The following is a 25,361-nucleotide window of genomic DNA, read 5'->3' on the forward strand; positions in this document are numbered from 1 at the left end:
GATTTGTTGATGGTGACGTGAACCAAGTGTTTACATTCATATAGCCCGTGGAGTTGCTCGATCAGTTATCGGCTCCGTGTGTTTGTTGTTTACAGTATCCCTGTATAGAGCCCTAAACACCAATTTGTTGATGGTGACGTGAACCAAGTGTTTACATTTATATAGCCCGTGGAGCTGCTCAAACAGCTTTCGGCTCCGTGTGTTTGTTGTTTACAGTATCTCTGTATGGAGCCCTAAACACCGATTTGTTGATTGTGACGTGAAACAAGTGTTTACATTCATATAGCCCGTGGAGCTGCTCAAACAGCTTTCGGCTCCGTGTGTTTGTTGTTTACAATATCTCTGTATGGAGCCCTAAACACCTTTTTGTTGATGGTGACGTGAACCAAGTGTTTACATTCATATAGCCCGTGGAGTTGCTCGATCAGTTATCGGCTCAGTGTGTTTGTTGTTTACAGTATCCCTGTATAGAGCCCTAAACACCGATTTGTTGATGGTGACGTGAACCAAGTGTTTACATTCATATAGCCCGTGGAGCTGCTCAAACAGCTTTCGGCTCCGTGTGTTTGTTGTTTACAGTATCTCTGTATGGAGCCCTAAACACCGATTTGTTGATTGTGACGTGAACCAAGTGTTTACATTCATATAGCCCGTGGAGCTGCTCGATCAGCTATCGGCTCCGTGTGTTTGTTGTTTACAGTATCTCCGAATGGAGCCCTAAGAGATTTGTTTTGGGTTTCGTGAACCAAGTGTTTACAGTCATAACCCGTAGAGCGCTACTCAAACAGCCCTCTGTTACTGTATAGAGCGCTAAGACCAATTTGTTTTGGGTGACGTGAATCAAAAAACATTCATAGCCCGTGTACCATGTTTTGCGTACAGCTGCTAGTTCAGTCCGGTTGTTTGTCCACTACGAGAGAACCTCCTCCATGTCGTACTAAAAATTCCATGAAGTTGACGAGAACCAAGTGTTTGTATTCATAGCGCATAGAGCTCGCACGGTGGAGCTGGAGGGCTGAACGAGCAACCTCCATGGAGGTCAGCTCTGTAGAGCTCCTCCATGGAGATTGCTCGTGCAGCCCCTTCTCTCCAGACAGCAGAGTAAACAAAACCGCGCCATGTCGGTACTTTCCCAAAGGTTTCTGTTCCCCTTTCTTGTAATGTGTAGGTAAGGCACGTATACGTGTCAGGTCCTATTTTTACCAAGCGTGCCACTGTGCTTCGACAGGCCCCCATCACTACAGCAGGGCAATGGTACTGCAGGGGAATATGACAACTAGTTGCCATTCTGCGTCTGTTGAGTTGATTTTCATAGTGTCGCTGAAGCTAGTGCTCAAATCCGTCTTCCACAAGGGATATTATGCGGCTTCTGACATTTTATCAGAAGTAACCTATTACTGGAATCATATATTGACCCGGTTGGAAAAAAATACAATCCAGATGATTATAATCGAATACCTTTTTCATTAACGTAACTGCTTGCTTGTTTCTGAAATCCAATCTTAAACTTACTTGGGACTTTCCCAAGTTTCAGTTGGGATGACGTAACGTCTTTACATAGCATTCTTTCCCATAGTTTCACATCAGCCCTTTACGTGTTTTTATAGTAATAGTACATGTAAACTAGTTCTTAAAATCATACGTCAATATGAGAGTTGACCGTCTTGATACTTGATAACCCTTTTTTTATGTTATTGTTTAGCTAACAACAGAACATCGAGGCCTACTGTGAAAAATGGCATCCCGCGAGATACAGGTAAATAGACAACAACATATTTGTCAGGTGCTTGATTTTCTACAAAGTAAAAGTACCATAACAGGTATTTTAGTACAATAAAACGTAGTTTATAGACATCCGACGGCAGGACAGACTTTTCCTTTTTGGCAGTCTTAATAGCTACTGTTAGCTTAATAAGCTTGTAATCACATGTTCACATGTCATGAAAGGTTCACTGTTCACATTTAATGAAATCAATCAATAATTTCAATGTAGATTTTCAATAATCATGATGTATATTGATCCCTAACTGGTTCATCCTGATAATGTTTTGCAGATTAGGCAGAGGGGGCGTGGCCGTCGGCAAGAGGACGAGACCGCCGATAACATGCAGGTGAGTTAAATTAGATTACAAAGGCTTTCGATTTAGATTTTTCAGCTTGACAAAAGTAAAGTATTTAGAAACAGTGAATGACCAGAGTTGTAACTTCCTGGATAAAACAATAAAATAAAGGAAAAGAAAAAAATTATTCGCAATAAAAAAAACTCCTTTGTCTTGCATGTCGCTAGTGCCTTGGTGGGTTAATGAATAAAGCTTTCTTGCATGCGTTGTTTACCAAGTTTGGACTCTATGGCCTATACGTACGTTTTCGTGATATGCCATTGGCTTTTAGATTCGGATTAAGCATTTTCGGGGTATCATAAAATTAAAATGCTCCCTTGGAGATATATATCCGTACTACTAATGATGATGTCTTAGCCCATCTCATTAATGTAAACGTCCCATCTGGCAGGCGGTAAGCCCGTTTTGGAACCGCATTCTAGACATGCGATCAGACAGCATCGTCATGACAACAGAAGATTTGGAGGTGCTGTATCAAGACGCAGTCGACTGGTTTGAATCGATGAGGCCAAGAGATGGGATGGGAAACACAGTCGTGTCACAGATGCCTAAGCTGCTGAGGATGGTCATCAATGCATCCAACATGTGCCAAGCAGCTTCAACTCCAAGGGAAGAGAAGGCCGCTCAACAAATGTTGAATGATGCTCTTGACATGATGTCAGCTTTTGTGGCCGGCCTTCAAACCACAAATGAGGAAGAAGCTCGTATCATCAGCAGGGCCATTCAGGTAATTAAACAATGATATGCCATTATTCTTGTACTGTGTTGCTATTATCCGATACTGTAAATGCAGAAATTTTCGCGGTGGATTAATGTTCGCGGTTTTCGCGGCGACCACTTTACCGCGAAATTAAATCCACCGCGAACATTTTCTATTAAGGTATTAGACTGCAGTAGATGGTGTTACCGCGAAATTAAATCCACCGCGAAAAGTCATTTTTCCCGCTACCGCGAAATTAAATCCCCGCGAACTTAAATGCATTTACAGTACCTTAAGGAAATTGGTTTGTTTATATAGAAATTAGTTGGACGGTCGCCATTATGTTTTAGACAATATAGCAAATTGATTTCCTAGCATTTGTAAACAACTGAGCTGGGCAACATCACTGAAACATTAAATGTGAAATTTTGCTTAATAAACATGGCGTGTATATGTAGAACAATGATGGCCCTAGCATTACCATTAGCTGATAAAACTGCGCTGTCAAGGAAAGTGCATTAAAATTGTCAGCGCGAAGACTATCTTATCGTTTATCACTGACGATGTTTTCTTTTACCAGAATCGCCGTCCATTGAATACACAAGAGCAAGGTAAACTTGCAAAGATGAAACAAGTACTTTGGGTAAGCACTGAGAGTTTAACTTTAAGTTGAATTTGATTTGGGCATTGTGTGGTATATATATATATATATATATATATATATATATATATATATATATATATATATTTGCATCTAAACATGTAAATTCATCCTGTAGATAAAAAATCTTTCTTGATCAGAGTAAAAATTGTAACTTCCAACACAAACAAATTCGACTTACCATTGATATCTACTAACATGTCACAATTTTCTACTTTTGCAGACAAATCGTTCGACAGTTGGGAAGGTGGCTGTTGTTGCAGGTGCTGCTGCCCTGACGTGTGCTGCCGTCCTTGGTATTCTGTGGGGCCTTGGAGTGGTCGGTGGGGCTGCAGCTGGGGGAACAGCCGGAACAGCGGCAGCTGGAGGAACAGCCGGAACAACAGCAGCTGGGGGAACAGCCGGGGCAGCAGCAGCTACCGGAACAGCCGGGGCAGCAGCAGCTACCGGAACAGCCGGGGCAGCAGCAGCAGCTACCGGAACAGCCGGGGCAGCAGCAGCTACCGGAACAGCTGGGGCAGCAGCAGCTACCGGAACAGCCGGGGCAGCAGCAGCTACCGGAACAGCCGGGGCAGCAGCAGCTACCGGAACAGCTGGGGCAGCAGCAGCAGCTACCGGAACAGCCGGGGCAGCAGCAGCTACCGGAACAGCCGGGGCAGCAGCAGCTACCGGAACAGCCGGGGCAGCAGCAGCTACTGGAACAGCCGGGGCAGCAGCAGCTACCGGAACAGCCGGGGCAGCAGCAGTAACAGTTACCGGAGCGGCAGAAGCAGCCGGGGCAGCAACAGCTACCGGAGCAGTTATCGACATAACAGCAATCACGGCAGTGGCCGAAACCGGAGGAACGAGGGCAGCCGTTGGCGTTGCTGCCATTGTGATCAAGGCGATCACGCGCAAATAAGCATGACGCTTTTAATCTCAAAGCAGATGTTGGGAGGCCAAATTGTTACGATAACTTAACCCAGAGCAACCTAATGATTTCGCTTCTACATCTTAACTTGAAAATCTATCTGTGTTTTTGGTAAGCCTAAACTGTGATTTCCAACACAAAAATTGGACTGACGCAAATTTTTTTACTCAGACTCGAGTCTTTGTCAAAGAATGGGCAATTCACTGCTCCTGTGACGTCATATTGAACATGTTTCGATTGTAGATGCGAAGAACAATGATATATAGCCACGCGAGCATTGAGTAGACAATGGTAAGGATAAAATGATGACTGAAAGACAATGGTGAGGGTAAAATTTAAATGGTGACAAATTTGTTAATAGTAGACATTGGTGAGGGTAAAATGGAGACAGAAATTTGTTAATAGATAGTGGTGAGGGTAAAATGGAGACAGAAATTTGTTAATAGATAGTGGTGAGGGTAAAATGGTAACAGAAAATTGTTGATAGAATAATGGTGAGCACAAAATGGTGGCAGAAGCTAGATTGTCAATAAGAGATATTATTGAGTATTATATGGTGGCAGACGCGGGCAGTGAGCACAAATGTAAAGTTTGCTATCAGTTGAGTTCCAGTGTAGTGTTAATCGAAGTTTTGTTGCAGTTTTGTGAATATTCGAAGCTTGGTGAGGAATGAAGTGTGTTTTGAAGTTACCTTCAACACGTGTCATTGTATCTAATTTCTTTAACAACATTAAAGTACAGTACGAGTTACCAATAGAAAAAAATCACTTTTATTATCAACCGTCAATGGAATGATATGTAATAAAAGTGGATGATGTAGTTGGCGCACGTGTTATTGTCGCTGTAAGTAAAAAAACGAGAATCATATATGACCGAATGGAACTATATGAGTAACGTTATGTCCCATAAAAGAGAACAGGGGTTTCGGGGCTAGATGGGCTGGTGCAACTGTGCAAGTAATACAAACACCCCCCTCCCTCCCAAATATTTGCTCCGACACTTGTATGGTTTATAGGGACGACACTTAATCGATACTGATAATCGATATAGTGGCCTTAAGATGCGGTTATAACCCCAACTGACTTATAACCCGTAACGCTACCCTAACCCAACGCTAACCTTGACCCTAGCCCGAAACATTCTACCAAGGGTAGTGCAAGTGTTTCTTCTTTATTCAAAGGTCACAACGGGTCGTGACAGCGAACACATCGCCGCCCAGATAATAAGGCCGATGTCGGAAAAAAATCTTGCTCTTGGCGGCGAAGTGTACAGTGTGCCTGAGTTGGTGGGATCATTTCCCACTGATTTGGCAATATGGTGGCATTTAATATTATGCATGCAAAAAGGAATATTGAATGTACAGATTTCCTCACGTATTCCATTATATAGTATAATGGATTATATGGATATACAAAACGTCCAAGCTGTATATGTTTATAAAACAAGATACAAGATGACGTTTTCAACATAGCCGCCTCCCACTATTAAACGTTATCGTTAACGTTGAAGGACATCTTTCTAGATCTTCAAACGTTCGAAAACAAGGCTTACAGAAGCACTGGATGCCTACCATTACCGTAAAAGTATTATTATCACTTAATCTAACAATAGACACGAAGAGAGCAACTTTGTCCTCCTAAAACATACGGAAACACAAAGTTGAGCGGCAAGTCAATCTGGTCAAAGGTCACATAACCCTTATTTGGTAATGGAGTGCGGTGATTGGTCAGAGTCCAACAGGTTGCCCTACTCTGATTGGCTGACAAAGTTACTTCCAAGAAGAAGTTTCGGTATGACGTCACTCACCTGGAAGACACAAATCAACACCTGTAGCACTGCTGTTTGAGAAATGTCTGACTTCTGCGGTCTCTAATTTCTGATTCATGGAACGCAGAGGAATGTAATTACGGGAGAATGCTGAATAACTGTCCGCCTTATATTGTACAAGTGAGACAAAAAAAAAAAAACCTCACCACCCGTCCGTATACTGCAAATGCAGAGACAAATAAACTTCCGCGGTGGTTTTATGTTCGCGGGTTTTCCCCGCGCATTGACAGTAATGCTGGACTTTGGACTTGGATTTGGCAATTGGCTATTGGTCAGATTTGTGCATGACGCATTTCGGCATATAGTTACCAGTGAGTGTTTAGCCCAGTCCATACATTCTAGCTCCACAGCTAGCTCCAGAGTGCCGCACAAGCGAGTGTAGCCGGGACACCTTGCTTTGTGGTAAGTGTTTTGTTCATTTCGACGTTAAGTTAAGCTAGCAGTGTAACAAAGTAAGGAACATCTGCGTGAATGTGTTTTCACATAATACGTTCAGTACTAAACACCGCTCTCCAATATTTTGACCCCCTTAGGCCTACGTCACATTTCCTACCCGGGGCCCGGCCGGGCTGTTTGTGGAAACGAAAAATTTAAGTTTATGCCAATGAATATGCACAATGCATGCTGTTTAATTTTTTTTTCGGTCCGTTTTGTGTTGCTGTTGTCTCTTACATCATAATTATCTTTCCCGAAAACTGCCCGGCCGAGCCCCTTTGTGGAAATGTGACCTTAGCCTTACCCGACTTGCCACGTCGTACAGTTACCGAGCATACAATGTATGTAGCAGAGTGAAAATGAAAGTTATCTTGAACCAGTTTATCTCACTGTACAGCTTTTCTGCTTGGTTGTGACAGAGAAAACAGAAGCTATGAACAGTATTTACATGTTCACTGCACAGGAAAAAAAATTCTCTAGCTCTTTTCAACACGCACAATAAAAAATGAACACGGCTTAATGTCACGTCCTATGGGCTGTGACTGCGACACAGCAGCGGAATCAAACTCCAAACTCGAGAGGCAGAGATCGAGGTAGGGGAGCTAACAACTAAAATACGCACGCTACAGTGATAGGCATGGTCGTGCATGCGTAATTCTGGTTATTGTTTTAAGCCCCGGTCACAAGGCGCGTACGATTGACTGCGATGGAGGTTTATTGCGCAGTATAGCACAGTGCGTCGTAAGTCGGGAAGAGTCAGAAGCAATAGTTTAAAAGTAAAAAGCCGTGGTCACAAAGGACGTAGGGCATCATACGATAGGTACTGTACATAAAGCAAGGGGCACAACCCGCCGTACTTGCAACTATGTGGTGTCTATGTGCCAAAACGTGGGCAATCGCACAGATTGTACGTATACGTTGTAAGCGTACAACTCACCACTTGAGCAACGAACGATGCACGCAACCGGCTCACGGCCAGGCGTGGCATGCAGACCATATATACTTACACCTTACCGTGCGAGAGACGTGCGTTGAGACGTATTCCCTCCCAGTACCCAGATGTACTCCCTGCCAGTCCTTACCCACGTTTTCGGAAAAACGTGGAGGACGTGAGCTCCCAAAAAACGTAAGGTCAAAAAGCACGTACGGCGGGTTGTGCCCCTAGCTTAAGAGCGTACCTGCGTCAATCGCATAGTAAATTGGGGAGCCTACTATGACGAAAAATAGAGCTGAAATTGATTTTGAACATGTACAAAGTTTCTCTATCGTCGTGCGATTTTCATTGGTCCCATAGCAGGCCATTTTTCTACTGATGATGTGAAAAGCTGCGATTTACTAGTACTGCGATCATCGTGCGATATACGGAACATGCTATCGCAAGTACAAGTACGTCGTACGTACGCGATTTGTGACCGGGGCTTTTGAGGGCGCCCGGGCCGGTGAAACGTACATTTGGCGGCATTGAGTTTTGTTTGGCTGGCCTCCAGACAGCAGAGTAAACTAGAGTTCGGCGACCTCATACCTCCATGAATATTTACAGCTTTTGTCAATTTCATGCAATTGACTGATACATTAACATAATTTATGCATGGTATTGTTCACCATTGACTAACGTACACGTGTCACAATAATAAAATTCCCATCATTAATCATAAAGCGGTTTAGCAATTTTTGCATAAATTATGCAAATAAGCTCCTCATTACCATATTTGGTATCTGCTTATAATCCATCCATCATAATTAACATGTGTTACATTTATTGGAGTCCAGTTATTGAAAACAGTCGAATTATACAATTTCCTCATTAATTATGCAAATTAATTCCTCATTTGCATAACATTCATATCATTATGAACATGTCCAAGGTACCTGCATGCCTTATATGATGCCAATCCCTCAATCCTTTCTGCAGTTATCCTCATTGGAATGTCTTCACAAAAACGCCCCTGCAGTTCCCAAATTAAATGTTAGGGGCCGAAACTTGCTCCACTTTGTCATGACACAAAAAGCTATCTACCGCTTAAATTTCAAGACCATAGCATGTCTAGAACAAGAGATACATTGAAAAAACTGCTATGATAGAATGTTCTCATTAATTATGCAAATGTGCTCCTATTTTGCATAATTAGTATCTTATCTTGTACAACATTGTCTAAGGTACCTACACACCAAAAATCATGAAAATCCGTTGTGCCCTTCTTGAGTTATCCTCTTCAGAAGTTTTTGACAAAAATGCCCCTGCTATCCCAAAACTAGACGCTAGGGGGCTCAAACTTATGTCGATTCTTCCTGAGCACAAGAGCTATCTAACACGCAAAAATCGTGACCATAGCATGTTCAGAACACCGAGATAGCAAAACCGGAAGTTGCGCTGCAGTACCAAGGGGAGCCGATAGGGGGCCCCAAATCTAATCATTTCCAGCTTTCATCACACACTACCAACACACCAAGTATGAAACCAATCCACCCAACCGTTCTTGAGTTATCTTGTTTACACACACACACACACACACACACACAGACAGACACACAAACGCGGGGTAAAATATAACCTCCATGACATTTCATGGAGGTAACAAAACTACCTGCCCGCGCCATGTTCGTACTTGCCCAAAGCTTCAGTGTGTAGGTACGTACGTAAATGTAAGTGGACCTACGTGTCAGTTCCTCTTTTTATCATGGCACCGTGAGCGGCGCCATGACATACAGACGAAGTGGACCGGTACCGTTGGTTCTGTGGATTCAATGGTGCAATGGTTCAATGGATGGACCAACACGTACTTGCACTTGTTTCAGTTTCTCTTTTTGACAAGGTGTTTTTGGCGCGGATGACGCAACGTATTTACATAGCATTTTCCCCATAGTTTCACATCACCTCTTTACGTGTTTTTGTAGTGATAAGACATGCAAACTAGCTCTTCAAAACCATTGGCATTATGAGAGTTTACCGACTCAATAACCCTTTTTTATGTTGTTGTTCAGCAAACAAGAACACATCGAGGCCTAGTACTGTGAAAAATGGCATCCATACAGGTAAATGGACAGCAACATATTTGCCACGTTATGCTTCTGCTTGATTTACAACAAAGTAAAAGTGCCTTACCCTAACAGGTTATTTTTGTATAGTAATGCGTAGTTTATAGACACCCGATTTATTATTAGGCACAGGCGTTTGTTTGGTGATTTTTTTATTGACATGTTATATGTGTGTATGTTGCAAACTGTATGTTCCACGTGTATGTTGCAAATTGTATGCGTCCAAGTATTATGTGTATTACTCCTGGAAGAGTAGTTGTTGCAATGATATGTCAACAACTAAAGGAGTCAATGAACAATAAACAATAAACCCGATGACAATATGGAGTTTCGCCAAAAAGCAGTTAATGCCGCCAAATGTACTCAAGCAACTAGATATGATTTTTGAAACGGTCAGACGTTCAGGTTTTTGGCATATATTTTGCCCGGTCTAATCTTCATCGACAAATATAGAGTTTCTTTTTCCGAAGTCTTAGACTAATGTAATAAGCCTACGCATGTAAACACGTGGCCACATGTCATGAGAGGTTTACTGTTTGCATTTAAGGAAATTCCTCAATAGCTTGCAATGTACGTTTTCAATATCCATATTTCAGCCATACCAGAGGTAAAATGATTTTATTGAGTTTTTTTGGCATTTTTTATGTATATTTTGGCCCCCTGTACCCTGGTACAGTCTCTAATTGGGAGTGTTTTTGGACTGGTCTATTATTCAATTTTACATGGGGTGTACTGGAAGAGTCCATTCTTGCACGAAGGGGGGCATTTATTTTAATTCGTTTTTGGACTCCATTGATTATGTCAAAGTCTTTCAGTGTAGCTATTTTTGGACTGGTCTATTTTGCAATTTTACATAGGGTGTTCTGGAAGAGTTCAATATTCCATTTTTAGCGGAAATGTTTTTGGATTGGTCTATTTTACCTTTTCATGCACAGGGATCTTTTTTTGCTAAGTTCAATTTTGGACTGGGTTTCTTATTCAAAAGGCCATGGTTTCCTATTTAAAAGGCCATGTTTTCAGTGGGAGTTTCTGGACTGGTCTAATTTGCAAATTATTCACATGGGGTGCACTGGAAGAGTCCATTCTTGCACTGGGAATTTCGTAAGATTCATTTTGGGCTAAAATGTCTTTAGTACAAGTATTCCATTTTTGCACATGGGTGATTTTGGAACAGTCTATTGTTGCAAGGGGAAAGACATGGCTGAAATATGCTGTACTTGCTCTCTAGCAAATTTCGGCCTTTCTAGTATATATGTACGTTAGTCCCTAATTGGTTCCTGTTTATAATGTTTTTGCAGATTAAGCGGAGGCGCCTCGACCGACAAGAGATCACCGATGGCATGCAGGTGACTTTGATAAGATTTCAATGGCTCTTTTCCAGTCAATTAATCATTATTGACATTAACAGTCCAAAGTACGAACATACGGGGATAGACACAATGTGCAAATACAAATATTGCAAAGAAGCACTTTAAAAAGTTAAATGGCAGTTGTGCAAAATGTGCAATTTTTCTCCTTGCTATGTTGTGCTATATTATTACTTAATTTACATTTGTCAGCTTCACGTAGACAAGAGATTAATATTTCTTTAGAAACAGTATACAACTTCTTGGATAAACAAATAAAATGACCGAAACATGAACCTGCTTTACAAAAAAAAATGTCACTAGAAAGGCCGACATTTGCTTCAGAGCAAATACAGCATATTTCAGCCATACCCGTTCCCATGCAAAATTGAACTGTTCCAAATCACCCCTGTGCGGAAATCGAACATTCTAACAGTAACTTCTCGAAATGAACGACAAGAAAGGCCGACATTTACTTATGAGCAAATGCACCATTTTCACTCCGCCCCTCTGCCGATGCAACAATGTTCTTCCACCATCACACATATCGAAAAAAATAAACATTCCAAAATGGAGATATCTGTGGTCTGGTATTACAACAGAATAACATGGAATTTGGTACAAGGGTGCCCTCGACATATGCACGGTAGAACGAAACATTTTTGGCATACATCACTTCAAGAGGATTAATTTTTGGCCATTTTTAGTATCATTTTTGCCCCTCTGTATTGCCATGGTATTGGAACAAAATTTTGTATGGAAATGCCTGTGATATATACCTCCAGGGCCTTTGCAATTTTGGTATACATGTCTTGACAATGATGAAGTCTCTGGTCTTCTTGTATTAAAAAAAATGGTGATGGCATGTTGGATAGCAAGTGGGATGAAGTTCAGAATGATTATCTCTTCTCTCTCTTACAAACACACACACATACACACACACAGACAGCAAACAGTAAGAATGAAAAAAAAACTTTCAATTTTTACAGTTTTACTTTCACAAAATTGCAATTTTACACTTGTCTGCTCTCACAATCTGATTGACTTAATGTAAATACAATGTAATTTGAGCTTAAGTTTTTACATTGTTAAAAGTTAATCTGGAAAAATAGCAAACTACATACTAGATCTTATTCGCAGAAAATTACAATTCCGTCAAAATATATACATCTTTTCAGAATCGGTTGCGATCAATATCTACGTGTCCTTTTCTGGCTGGTTGGAATCAAGTCAGTCTGCTTCTTCCACATACAGTCAAAGGCCAAGCTCTGCTTCTCTTCTGTAGAGGGGTATGGAGGACAAAAACAGGGAGGTTAGAATTTCAATGCAAAGCAGAAACATCAAACTATAGGCAGATTTGGAAACAGTACACATTTCCACAACTATTTGCAATCTACCATCAATCTGTTGCTGCCTGGGACAAAATCTGTGTGCCTCCTCCAAATACAGCTTCTCATGGACCAATTGTTTTCTTCTCTAGAGGTCACATCTTAACAATGCAAACAGGAGAGTGAGATTTGGCATTTCAAGGCAGACATCAATCAAATATTTGATGAAATAATTATACCATTGATTTGGAAAGTATACATATTGTTGCCAGAAGATAACAATGTGTTTGTGTTACACATAAATCTTCTCTTCGATCCCAATTCTGCACCTGTCTCTACAGTCTACACCTACATGTACATGCAAGTCTAGCGACAAGAAAACAGGCCCTACCTGCTGTGTGTCATGAGCACAATGTTCTTACTGCTGAAAAAAAAAAGAGACATGTCAATCTTTGTTTTACACATTTGTGGACACTTCAAAATGTTAATGCACAATGCTTTTGAATGATAAAGGAATATTGCAATAGAGGTATAATAAATACATATACACAACTTGTACTTGCAAATGAAAAGGTACAACTGACAGGATCAAAAAGGATTGACATGAATGAAATTAAAGCCATCATATAGAAGTCAAACCAGTGACATTTGGTATAACATCTACACAAATTCTAAAAACAAGTCCAAAGGATGAATTAATATTAACAAAAATGATTCATAAATCCACATGGCTCCCAATCACTGAGCCTCCACCAGGCTCCCTCTTGTCTTTGGCAAGAGCCGGAGCGGGAACCTTTGTCATTCCCCATCCCCCTTGCCACCACTGAATGTGCCGTGTGGCAAGGGCCGGAAGCTGGCAACAAATATTTCATTCACAGGCATCCACCAGGCTCCCTCTTACCAGTTTTGGCAAGAGCCAGAGCGGGAACCTTTGTCATTCCCCATCCCCCTTGCCACCACTGAATATGCTGTGTGGCAAGGGCCGGAAGCTGGCGCCAAGTACTTCATTCACAGGCATCCACCAGGCTCCCTCTTACCAATTTTGGCAAGAGCCAGAGCGGGAACCTTTGTCATTCCCCATCCCCCTTGCCACCACTGAATGTGCCGTGTGGCAAGGGCCGGAAGCTGGCGCCAAGTACTTCATTCACAGGCATCCACCAGGCTCCCTCTTACCAATTTTGGCAAGAGCCAGAGCGGGAACCTTTGTCATTCCCCATCCTCCTTGCCACCACTGAATGTGCCGTGTGGCAAGGGCCGGAAGCTGGCGCCAAGTACTTCATTCACAGGCATCCACCAGGCTCCCTCTTACCAATTTTGGCAAGAGCCAGAGCGGGAACCTTTGTCATTCCCCATCCCCCTTGCCACCACTGAATGTGCCGTGTGGCAAGGGTGGAAGCTGGCGCCAAGTATTTCTCAATTATGGAGCACCATAGACTCCCATTTCTCATCCACTCATCTCGACAAGTCCTGAGCTGGTACAATACACACACACTCCATTCCTTTGATTCTGATTTCTGTTTTATCTCATCATTACACAACGTATACAGCATCACAGCATCATGGTGACTATAGAGATTGTCAACCTTCCACTCAGCTCGACAAGGCCCGAGCTGGTACAATACACACACTCCCTTCCTTTGACTCTGATTTCTGTTTTATCTCTCATTACACAACGTACAGTATACAGCATCATGGTAGCTATAGAATGTGGCTCCCTCTTACCAATTTTGGCAAGAGCCAGAGCGGGAACCTTTGTCATTCCCCATCCCCCTTGCCACCACTGAATGTGCCGTGTGGCAAGGGTGGAAGCTGGCGCCAAGTATTTCTCAATTATGGAGCACCATAGACTCCCATTTCTCATCCACTCATCTCGACAAGTCCTGAGCTGGTACAATACACACACACTCCATTCCTTTGATTCTGATTTCTGTTTTATCTCATCATTACACAACGTATACAGCATCACAGCATCATGGTGACTATAGAGATTGTCAACCTTCCACTCAGCTCGACAAGGCCCGAGCTGGTACAATACACACACTCCCTTCCTTTGACTCTGATTTCTGTTTTATCTCTCATTACACAACGTACAGTATACAGCATCATGGTAGCTATAGAATGTCTGTATTACACCATGATTAACAACAGCTGACAGTTGTGAAATGTACACATGGTCAATGAGAGTACATCTTTCAGTTGTAGGAGACTCTATCAACTGTTTGAAGCCATTTTGCATCAAGAAAGAAAGGATCATTTTGTTTTCACTTGACATCAAATTTTCATTAAAGTCACCAAGAATCACTGTGTTACTTCTTTCCACTGCAGACAAGTGCCCCAAGAGTTTCTCCAAACTGGATATGAATGAGTCTTTGCGAACATTTGGGGGTCTATAAATGGCTACAATTAGATGTTTCACAGGCATGCAGTCAGCAGAAACTTGCGTAACCACACATTCTAGACTGATATCATTTGGGATGGGAATTTCAGAACACTTGTATATGTCACGTACATATATTGCCACGCCTCCACGACTGGAATTCCTTGTCGCATTAGAAGCTTCCTCGCAAGCATGCCCACTTGATCTGTCTTTACGAAACATGTTAAAACTCTCCAACTGAAACTGGGAGGACTGCACATTTTCTGACAGCCATGTCTCAGTCAGGCATATGATATCAGCTTCAACCAAACAAGTTGACTTCAGACTTTCAAAGTTCTTTTCAAGTCCTTCAGTATTGTGATGGACAATGTTCAACACTTCACCGACAGATCTGTCACCAACATTTGTAAATGGGTTGGATACATATTCGAAATGCTTCATCTTATTAACTGCCTCCTGCACTGCCTCATCACAGTAGATGGACTCCTGTTTATAGTCTGTAATGTGAAGACCGCCTATGGAACATACCCTACTCAAGGCCACATACGCCATACCTGATGCAAAAATATTTTTCATGGAGACAACTACTTCAGGAACTGTCATGCCCTGTACTTTGTGTACTGTGCAGGCCCAGGCTAGCTTGATAGGAATTTGGTAGCGTTTGACTTTACTTAATTTCTTCAAGTTGTCCTCAATCTGACGAATCGGAACTGAATTCTCTGGTAGACTACTGGGAACTGCACTTTTTTCTCTTTCAAGCACACCTGCCTTTGGATTATCAAACTTCACAAAGACAGTTGCACCATCACTTGCATCTTGCTGGCCACCTGTTACACCTGTCACTGTTCCAAATGCACCGTTAACTAGACCATCCTCAACATTGACATTTCTACAAAGCATGACACGAGCACCAATCCCAACTTTGACCACATCAAGGAGGTCGTCTTTATCTCCTTGTGCATGAGGTCGTCTTGTCATTGAACCTGTTGTGGGATCTTTGACAAAATCGGAGGCTTCAAAACATGTAACATCTGAACACCTGAGATTCAACATCTTGTCATTATAATCTACAACAGCTTTATTGGTGGAAAAGATGTGAAGTGCATCCTTAGGATAATCATTTGATGCAAAGTCTGTAGATAACACCCTTGATGATAGAGTTTTGTCATCTTCATCAGAAAGTTTGTCTTTTTTTCTCTTTACCCTCATTCTATTCAAAAGGTTTGCAAAGGCAGCATCATCCTTCTGTCTCATGATTTCCTGAAGTTCAACAACTTCAAAGATTGGATTCCACAAGTCAATGAAATCTTTTCCCCTGTAGAGACTTTGTCCCCTGACTGGAGGGATCTGATACATGTCACCTACTGCCAAGATGCTCACATTTCCAAAGTTTGCACTTGACCTTGACTGGGTCAGCTGACCCAATCTACCATGAATGGAAGACATGAGCTTCATGTCGACCATCGATACTTCATCTACAATCACAATTTTGAGGCTTTCATACTGCGCACGCAAAGTGTTAAGGGTACTTTCAGACAAGGGCTGATACGTCTTCGTAACACACATCAGATGAAAGGCATGGTGGACAGTGCTCCCACCGATATTGAATGCAGCAGTTCCCGTGGGTGCCGTAAGAAGGACAGAGACCTTGTCAGGGTTTTCTTGTGCCTTTCCTAGTAACCTGGTAGCCTCATAATATATGCATTTTATGAGATGGCTCTTTCCAGTCCCCGCACCACCCGTCACAAAAATATGAAAGGGATCTGGTCGCTTTCCCTGTGCAGTTTCCATACACCAATTCCTTACAAAATAGAAGACCCCCTGTTGCATTGGGTTGAGTGACTGCATCATGGGGACCGCAGTTTTATACTGGATCTTTGTCTGGCAGGCTTCTAGGGTAAAGCTTCTTTCTTTTGATTTGTCAGTTGTCGCTAGGTCAGGAATGTCATCCTCAGTGCCCTCAATAACCCCATCCACTTCATTTTCTCCCCTCTTATCTAGACAATCAAGTCTTTCTTGTTCCACTTCGGGGAAGATCTGGGCCCAAACATCTTCTAGATTACCATCTTCCGCGTCTTTACGAGCCTGCTCAAGTTCCTCAACATTTTGCTCAAATTTACGCCTATTCCCATTCACAATGACATTTACTCTATCCTCCCTGTCTGATATGGGAGCAAAGCCATTCGAGTAGAATTCTTCATACTTGGCATATTGTGGTGGTTTCAACTGTGCATCAAGGTAGTGTGGCAAGTACAACTTGAGCAATGTCAAGTAGAATCGCTCTGGCTCTTTCTTCTTATTAAATTTGGCAAAGCGGATGACGGCTGGATCAGATCTTGTACGTTTTTGTACAGCCCCGTAATTATCCCTCAACACATGCCTTGCTTCCCCTCTGGAAGACTGCTGAGCATTTTCTTGCTGGCCTGAACAAGAAACGACGCGATACTCGGAGACAAATTCTGCAGCACACATTGATCGGAAAGGTTCTTCTTGTGGCCTCGCCTTGTACCGATCCATAATGTTCGGCATCCAGATGTTTTCTTCATCACCGTTTCCCTCGCTTGCAAGCTTCTGAATGTCGGCCAAAGGTTTTGACAAGCGATTAGCTTGTTCATCTGTTGGAATGAATGTGACTTGTCTTGAGCACTCCTTCAAGTTCAGGCTACAGACCCGATAGACAGCCTCCTGGGCACTCACTTCCCTGTGGTGAAGGTAGGCATTGCCAACTTTTCTCATTTCTGTCAGTACATCCTCGTTGCCTTCCCTTGCCTCTTTCTGAGCCTGTTTGAGCAGCTTTCCCATTTCTCTTTCTGCTTTGCTGATGTATGATACTATGTACTTGACACAACTGTATGCATCGAGAACATATTGGATGTCCATGTTCGCGTTCCAAGCTCGGAGCAGATGTGGATTGAAATTGTTCACCCACATGTCCTTTGGCTCGCGTCTGAGGAATACTTGCTTCCTGTTTGCAATCAAGTTCAAAGCGTCACAGACCTGTGCAGTGGTGAGATTGGCCTCCTTGAGAACGTCCTCAGTGGAGCACTTCTCTGGCTCTGTTTTCTTGTCCAACACATCCCAGAATTTTTTCAGGTCAGATTCGGCTTGCTTCTTCCTTCCAGCAATGGATGCTGATTCTTCATCGGTCAGGTCCTGTAGGGAGACAGGGCTGCACAGAAATGTCTGATTCACTGGAGGCTTAGGGAATCCAAACCTACAGATCTTGCCACCTTTCTTGCATGACGATGTATGACCCTTTCGGTGCATTTGAACCTGGCTAACTATGTCAAATAACTCCTTATCTGTTTCTGAGTTTGGCAGCTGACAGCACACATATCTGTCCACAAAAGAGCAGATCTCTTCTTCAGAATTTACACCCAATTTTGGTGCATCTTTCACCCAAAACAAACAATGGATATGGGGTGAGCCCCTTTGCTGGAATTCAGTCCTCGTGAACGTGTCTATGACCTCGCCGATTGGCTGCGATGGAGATTTAATGAGGTGTTTGAAAAACAGCTTGACTCTGCGATCAAACATGCGAGCGGCTGTGACAGGATTACTCTTCAAAATGTCACAACGCTCTTCCCACGACAAGTCGCTTACTGGTACTGTGCCATGATCTTGTCGAATCGCCTCTAACACTTCTGGCCAGCGCAAATCTGCAGCAGAAAACGTAGCAAACCACGTGGGAATTCCCAGCTGTCTTATCATTGCATACAATTCATTTAGCGCCTTGTCCCAGAACTGCGGAGTACCCCTGACTGGCTGAAGGAAGCGATAGCCTTCATCTGACTTAAGTATAGCCTGTAAGTCCTCTTTGTTTGACAACATACCAGCAGATATTTTACGGCCGCCACTTGTCGTCGGCGAACCTTTGCGCATAGATATGGAAATATTCGACTGTATGAAGCGCAACTCTGTTACGTATTGTGCAAAGAATATGTAGTTAGTGTCGCTTGCAAACCGCGTATCTGCACCCATAAGGCGTGCCTTGAAGTACTTGCTGGGCGTAATACGTACATCACGATCAACATTAAAAGAAAACTTTCCAGTAGGGAATTGAACAGGGAAGGACATTGCCTCTCCCCCAACCTCCTGGAACACAGAAATTGGTTTGCTCCCCTCTCCTGGAGCCACACACATGACGCGTTCATCGTGGTGGTCAAGAAAATCCTGTCCTATATCTACTGGCTGGAGGCAAGTGTCATGTGGCAGTCCCCGCAAGCGGCTGTCTAGTTCCTCTTCCTCGCTCAGAGCTGCTTCTTCCATGGTTTCTTCCTCGCTCAGAGTTGCTTCTTCCACAGTTTCTTCCTTGCTCAGAGCTGCTTCTTCCATGGTTTCTTCCTCGCTCAGAGCTGCTTCTTCCACAGTTTCTTCCTTGCTCAGAGCTGCTTCTTCCACAGTTTCTTCCTCACTCAGAGCTGCTTCTTCCATGGTTTCTTCCTCGCTCAGAGCTGCTTCTTCCACAGTTTCTTCCTTGCTCAGAGCTGCTTCTTCCATGGTTTCTTCCTTGCTCAGAGCTGCTTCTTCCACAGTTTCTTCCTCACTAAGAGCTGCTACTTCCATGGCTTCTTCCTCATTTACCTGTCGAATAACGTTGTCTGTTTCATCATCTTCCATATCATTCCTAGTTGGCCCTTCCATATGATCCCCCTCTTCAGTGACAGACTTGCGGTGCTCATTCATTCCAAGAAGTAGCCCAGTCTGCATCGATAGACGTACCGCTGTAATGTTCATTATTTTCAACAAGATACTTCAAAGCAACATCAACCTTCAATGGACTGATTTGTCTATACATGTGATGCCCACTGTACTGTAGCTTCCTCTTAAGTTTCACCTTGATTAACTGAGCTTCTGAAGGCATTCTGGGAAGGATTGCATGTGTTTCACTCACATCTGCTGGGACACACACTACTGGGCCAACAACACCTTTCTGACCCCCTTTCGGGAGAGCTGCAACTTTCATGAATGGTATTCTCTTGGCTATCAGTTGGGACTCCAGAGTATTGAGACTTTTCAGCTCAGGGGGTATTTCTGGGAGCTTCATCTTATTACTCTGAGCCTCGTATGGAATTGTCTTTTTATCTATCATGTGCCTATGACAACAGTGACATATCCACTCTTTGCCCCTAGATGACTTAGCTATGGGACACGCATGTGGGCTGCAGTCCACGTTGCATTGATGTACATACGTACCTGTAAGACAGTGCTTAACAGCCCGAACATACCTTGATTTTTTACCATCACGATGACAGATTACGACTTGATTGCGAAACAAAAGCCTGTGACATACAGTGCAAACATATTCTGGTCCCTCTTTGCATTCCATCTGGAACTGTTCAATGTCCTTATTGACATCCGCTAAATTCTGCTTCTTCTGTCTGTTAATCTGCACATTTCTTTTTTTCTGCTGGGCATAGTCATCATCAGTGTGATAGCGCTCCAGCGCTCGCTCCTGCTCCCTTTCGCGCTTCTGCTGGGCATAGTCATCATCAGTGTGATAGCGCTCCAGCGCTCGCTCCTGCTCCCTTTCGCGCTTCTGCTGGGCATAGTCGTCATCAGTGTGATAGCGCTCCAGCGCTCGCTCCTGCTCCCTTTTGCGCTTCTGCTTGGCATAGTCGTCATCAGTGTGATAGCGCTCCAGCGCTTGCTCCTGCTCCCTTTTGCGCTTCTGCTTGGCATAGTCGTCATCAGTGTGATAGCGCTCCAGCGCTTGTTCCCGCGCTATGTCTCGCTTCTCCTGGGCGTGCTGTTTATCTATGCTATATCGTGTCTTCTTTCCATCCCGTTGGGCCTTGGCATATTTCGGATCCTCCTGGTACCGTTTCCTTTCTCGGTCTCGTCTGGCCCTTTTCCGGTCGTCGTCATCATTATTGGCATTCAGTACAGTCTTTCTCTTGATGCAGGCAACTTGTGAGGCTTCTGTAGTTTCCTCTCTGTGGTGCCGTGACATACTCCTTGTCTGTCTTTTGCTGAAAACTGTTGCAACAACATCAAAATGGTTTCCATTCGTATGTTGCATGTATATAGCATTTCTACCTTCTAACATGCTTGTATTACTCTCACACCATGGGTACTTCATCCATTCCCACTTATAGCCATGCTTACCGTACACAAAGATGCGTCTTCCCAGTAGTGTAGACATCGCATTTATTTCTACTTGTGTGGCCCATGTTTCAAGATCTGCTGGATGACGATTCTGCATGCTTCGACCATCACGAGACAGGTACTGGTCCATGGTTTTTTCAGGGTGCTCGAATGCCAACCAAGGCCTGTAAACATCTTCAGACAATGTTGACATATATTCTACTGTAAGCTGCCTTAATACATCATGATACTCTTGGGTGCCACAGATAAGGTAACTAATAGCTCTATAGAAACAATTACCATCCCCAATAATTCTGATGGGACTGATTGGTGCCTCCAAAGGAACATTCCTTTCCTGAATATTGAGATATCGATGAACAGAAAGGTTCAACTGGCCTGCTAGTTGCAATTGATCATTTTGTGTGAAGGGATTGAATGTGTAGTCTCCAAGCAGACCCTACGGTGCCTTAGAAATAGTATCAAAGCTGGCCAGGGACTTGGTATACCGGCACCAGGGTCTGCCCTCAGTCGGGCTGATCTGACGCTATTAGCATCTATTTGTTGCCTATTATACTGTGCTTGCCGAGTAGGTGTTAATTGCCCTCCCGGCCTGGGATGGCTCGTGCGCCCCTGCACCGTCTCACGGGAAGTCACGTCACGGGTCACCTACGATGACCGTTACCGGCAGATTTAAAATGCCGGCAACAATGGAGGCCAGAGTACGACGTGTTTTCCGCGATGTATGGGGATTCGAGCCGAAGAAAGCACAGCTCGATTCCATTTTGGCCACTCTGGAAGGCAAGGATGTCTTTGTCGGCATCGCTACCGGTCAGGGGAAATCCCTATGCTACCAATGCAAGCCATAGTTGCTAGCCGGGAGCAAACATCTGGTCCTTGACGCAGTTTTTGCCGGACGAAATTACAAAATCGCAGAACGAAATAGAAATAAACTTTCAGGAGACAGAAATGGCAGCGCGCTTGGCTTGTTGTGGTTCTTTCTACCGCATCTAAACATAACAGAGAGGATTACGATCAGGCGGCATGTTTTTAAAACTCATAACGTTAGTTTGGTGTTATTATATATGTATATCAAAATTTGTAGTTTGTTTGGCATTATTTTCAGACTTCAAATCGATTTTAAACTAAATATTTTATGTATTGTGGCGCTTGTTCTATTACGTTGCGATGCTGTCAAATTTTTCAATCCGGCGCCATTTGGCGCGAACCTACCGCTGGGAAGTGCGCGCTATCACTGACTTCGTCCAGTGTAAGTCGCTCGTAAAGTAATTAGCACTTGACAACAGGGTGGGGCAGCGACACCATTGTTGAATAGAAACGCTCCACCCTGTTTCAGTGCAGGCAGACCTCCGGTGCCCGTTTGACTCCCTTAGCCGGCTATCTCCCTTTGGCCGGCTATACTCCTTTGCCAGCTTTGATACTATTTCTAAGGCACCGTAGGGTCTGCTTGGAGACTATGAATGTGAACTCGCTATCCTTCCACTCCCCTGTTACCTCTACTTCCTTTGGATCAGCTGGCTCCAGCCCAGTTACCTGTAATTGCTGCTTGTCATCTAGGTCCTGTCCTGCTACTTCTATTTCCTGTTCATTAGCTGGCTCCTGTCCTCTTACCTCCACTTCCTGCTCATTAGCTGGCTCCTGTCCTCTTACCTCCACTTCCTGCTCATTAGCTGGCACCTGACCTCTTACCTCCACTTCCTGCTCATCAGCTGGCTTCTGCCCTCTTAGTCTTACCTCCAATTCCTGCTTACCAGCTGTCTTTGTTTCCTGTTGTCCCTTCCAGGCATTCAGCCTCATCAATTCAGCAGAAGTCTTATTCTTACGTCGACGTGGCATTCCTCCTGAAATATTACAAATATGAGAGTGTAGCAGCAGTTCTTTGAGACATTAGTACTTATATTTAGTTACTAGACATTGGGTCAACAATTATGAAGCCTTCAACTTTAAAGAAAAAAAAATAAAGGTTGCATATCATATGATGGTTGACTGAAAAAAAAGATGAAAAATATAACCAGTATGCTTGAAATGGAGTTTTGCTTACCCTCTATTAGAGTACACATGTGCGGGCGACAAAAATTCTGGGTAATACTGTAAATACAGAAACTAAATGGTGGTTTTATGTTCACAGTTTTCATGGTGACCACTTCGCTACTCTCAGTATCATATTGTCTCAGTACCACAATGACATGTTTGAGGTACTCGTTATAATAATGGTGAAGAAACATGAATATGTACAAGACACAATTTTATTTTATTTTAGTTCGCATTCATTCATTTCTCCATGTCTCAATACCACAGTAAAATGTTTGAGATACTTGATACAGTGGAGAAACATGAATACTTACAAGACACAATTTTATTTTAGTTTGCATTCATTCATTTCTCCATTGGAGTCCATACAATGTACTGTATAACACCATGGTAGAAAAGTATACTGTGCTGCATTATTCAAAGTGTAGATATGGTTAGATCAGTGAGAGTTGAGCATGCTAGCACTGTCAAAATCAAAAGCAGACTTTTCTGTCCATTTGTAGAACCGTTGCCGAGTAACCAGTAAATGGTACTGACTGGTGGTTTATAGAGGAGGTGGCTTTTCCATTACAGTATGACTATGTAAGTACAGTACTGTGAATGCATTTTAGTTGTGGGATGGCGCTATACAAACAATCCATTTTCCCGCTACTGCAACATTAAGTCCACGCAAACAGCGACCTTACCTTTCACATATTATCTACAAAGTAGAATTTCTGTTGCCGGCTTGCCGCACATGCGTTCTGATCTCTGTGTGAGAGGGCTTTTGTGCAAATGGCTTATTGTAACAACAGCGCCATTTATGTTACAAGTGTGCACTGACTCAAAGACGACCACACTGTGCCAGTGTCAGGTTTATAGTATACAACATTCAACATGAAACAAATTATGGCTATGATGACCCCTGGCATAACTATGGGCTGGAATAACATAGGTTTCACAAACCAACTTCAACCAACCAACATTGGTGGCAAAGTATAACATTCTTGCTTGCAGTTTTGCTAAATGCCCCAAAACATGGCATAGATATGTGTACGGCATTTCACTTCTTACATCAACCATGCAGTAAGCAGCATATAATGAACGAACGAAAAATTATTATTCGGTTAACCTTGTGAAACTATTTGCCCCCCCTCCCCACAGAAAAATATGTGGACGTCCTCACGACCAAAATAAAATATTCAGTTACCGTCAACAAACAGAATTATGCACAAAACACCATGACATCTCGTGTGAAATTATTGGAGCAGAGTTTGCAAGTATAGCTGCTCGTAATTTTACGTGAAAATTATTTACACATAATCCGAAGGACGGCACCTAATCGTCCTGACTACATCAAAACGTAAGAGTTAAGAGATGTTTCCACGGAAATAAACAAACTCGCAAGTAAATCATTATTCAACAGAAATATGGAAAGACGCAAGTAACGTCTAGGAATATTTTTTTTGTCAATTGTTTTTGACAGCAAACGGAGAGGTTTACACAATGACGACAGCGCGCCAGTGCTCGTTAGCACTTGCCCGCGGTTTTGCACGTACCAAGGACGTACTGACGAATTTCACAAACGAAAACACCTTTCAAAGTACAATAACAACGGAGTGGACAATGGAAGGATAGCCATTTCTTACCTTATGATGTTCTGCCACCGATGACAACCAAAATTGGGTAGAAACTGACGTAAAAAAGCGCAGAAAATTCGAGGAACTCCGAAGCTGCGCTTGCCGTCTAGTTCACGCAACACAATCTTGCATACATGTGACGCAGGACGAGTCCAAGTAGCTGGGTTGGAATGTTCAAGAAGCTCTGTAAAAATATGTCAGACCTGAAGGTTTCATTCCGTATATCTATCATTGTGTTACTGTATGATAAATATGTTTCAAAACAATGTACATATTCTCTTCTTATATTCTTTGCAGTACCTTTTATTAAGTAACATAGATTTCCAAATCCTCCTAAACATGAATGGTTGCGTCTACATATACGAGTGACAATATTAGCCAATCAGCTTCAGTTTTGGAAATTCGCGGTTTGCTTGAGAAGTGTTGTGTCATTGGTTGCTTTGATACCAATTGCCGACGAAGTGTTTCTTTCTCTTCGCTGATTGGCTGGCGGCAAAATTCAATTAATTAGCAGACAGACACCTGTCACCTGTCGCCCAGGGCTGGAGTTATTGGGGTCACTGGAGTTCATGCACGGCAGGAGGCCAAAAGAAAGCCAATTTACCCTCAGAAAAGTGCTGAAATTAAGCATTTTAAAGTAGTTTATGCCAGAAATTTTACTTGGATCATTTTACCAACTATCTAATGCCTATTTACACCAAATTTCAGGCCACTCCATTGTACGACCAGGGTACAGGGGGCCAAAATATACCGTTTTGGTCAAAACATGACCTTTAAACCTCAATAAAATCATTTTAGAGGCAGATATGAAAAAACTGAGAAAAACACATCTAGGTATTAGCCTATTCTACCCCTGTGCCGAATTT

General features: G+C 42.9%; 2 protein-coding genes across 2 annotated transcripts in view; one reads left to right on the forward strand and one right to left on the reverse strand.

The window, feature by feature from the left end:
- Positions 1-5,210, forward strand: part of LOC118404816 (WAG22 antigen-like) — a 12,109-nt gene extending 6,899 nt beyond the window's left edge. The window contains exons 2-6 of the mRNA XM_035804173.1: positions 1,703-1,756; positions 2,055-2,111; positions 2,512-2,847; positions 3,401-3,463; positions 3,705-5,210. Coding sequence (XP_035660066.1) covers positions 1,736-1,756; positions 2,055-2,111; positions 2,512-2,847; positions 3,401-3,463; positions 3,705-4,382 — 1,155 coding nt within the window. The 5' untranslated portion in view covers positions 1,703-1,735 and the 3' untranslated portion in view covers positions 4,383-5,210. The remainder of the gene's footprint in view (positions 1-1,702; positions 1,757-2,054; positions 2,112-2,511; positions 2,848-3,400; positions 3,464-3,704) is intronic.
- Positions 5,211-13,644: 8,434 nt separating this feature from the next.
- Positions 13,645-19,113, reverse strand: LOC118404251. The gene is made up of 2 exons (XM_035803297.1): positions 14,484-19,113; positions 13,645-14,070 (listed from the first exon to the last, which is right to left on the reverse strand). Exons 1-2 carry the CDS (start codon positions 19,073-19,075, stop codon positions 14,019-14,021), a joined length of 4,644 nt encoding a protein of 1,547 aa, XP_035659190.1. The 5' UTR covers positions 19,076-19,113; the 3' UTR covers positions 13,645-14,018.
- Between the last annotated feature and the right edge of the window lie 6,248 nt (positions 19,114-25,361).

The sequence above is a fragment of the Branchiostoma floridae genome, chromosome 17 (genome assembly GCF_000003815.2).
Source record: "Branchiostoma floridae strain S238N-H82 chromosome 17, Bfl_VNyyK, whole genome shotgun sequence".
Classification (NCBI taxonomy): Eukaryota; Metazoa; Chordata; class Leptocardii; order Amphioxiformes; family Branchiostomatidae; genus Branchiostoma; species Branchiostoma floridae.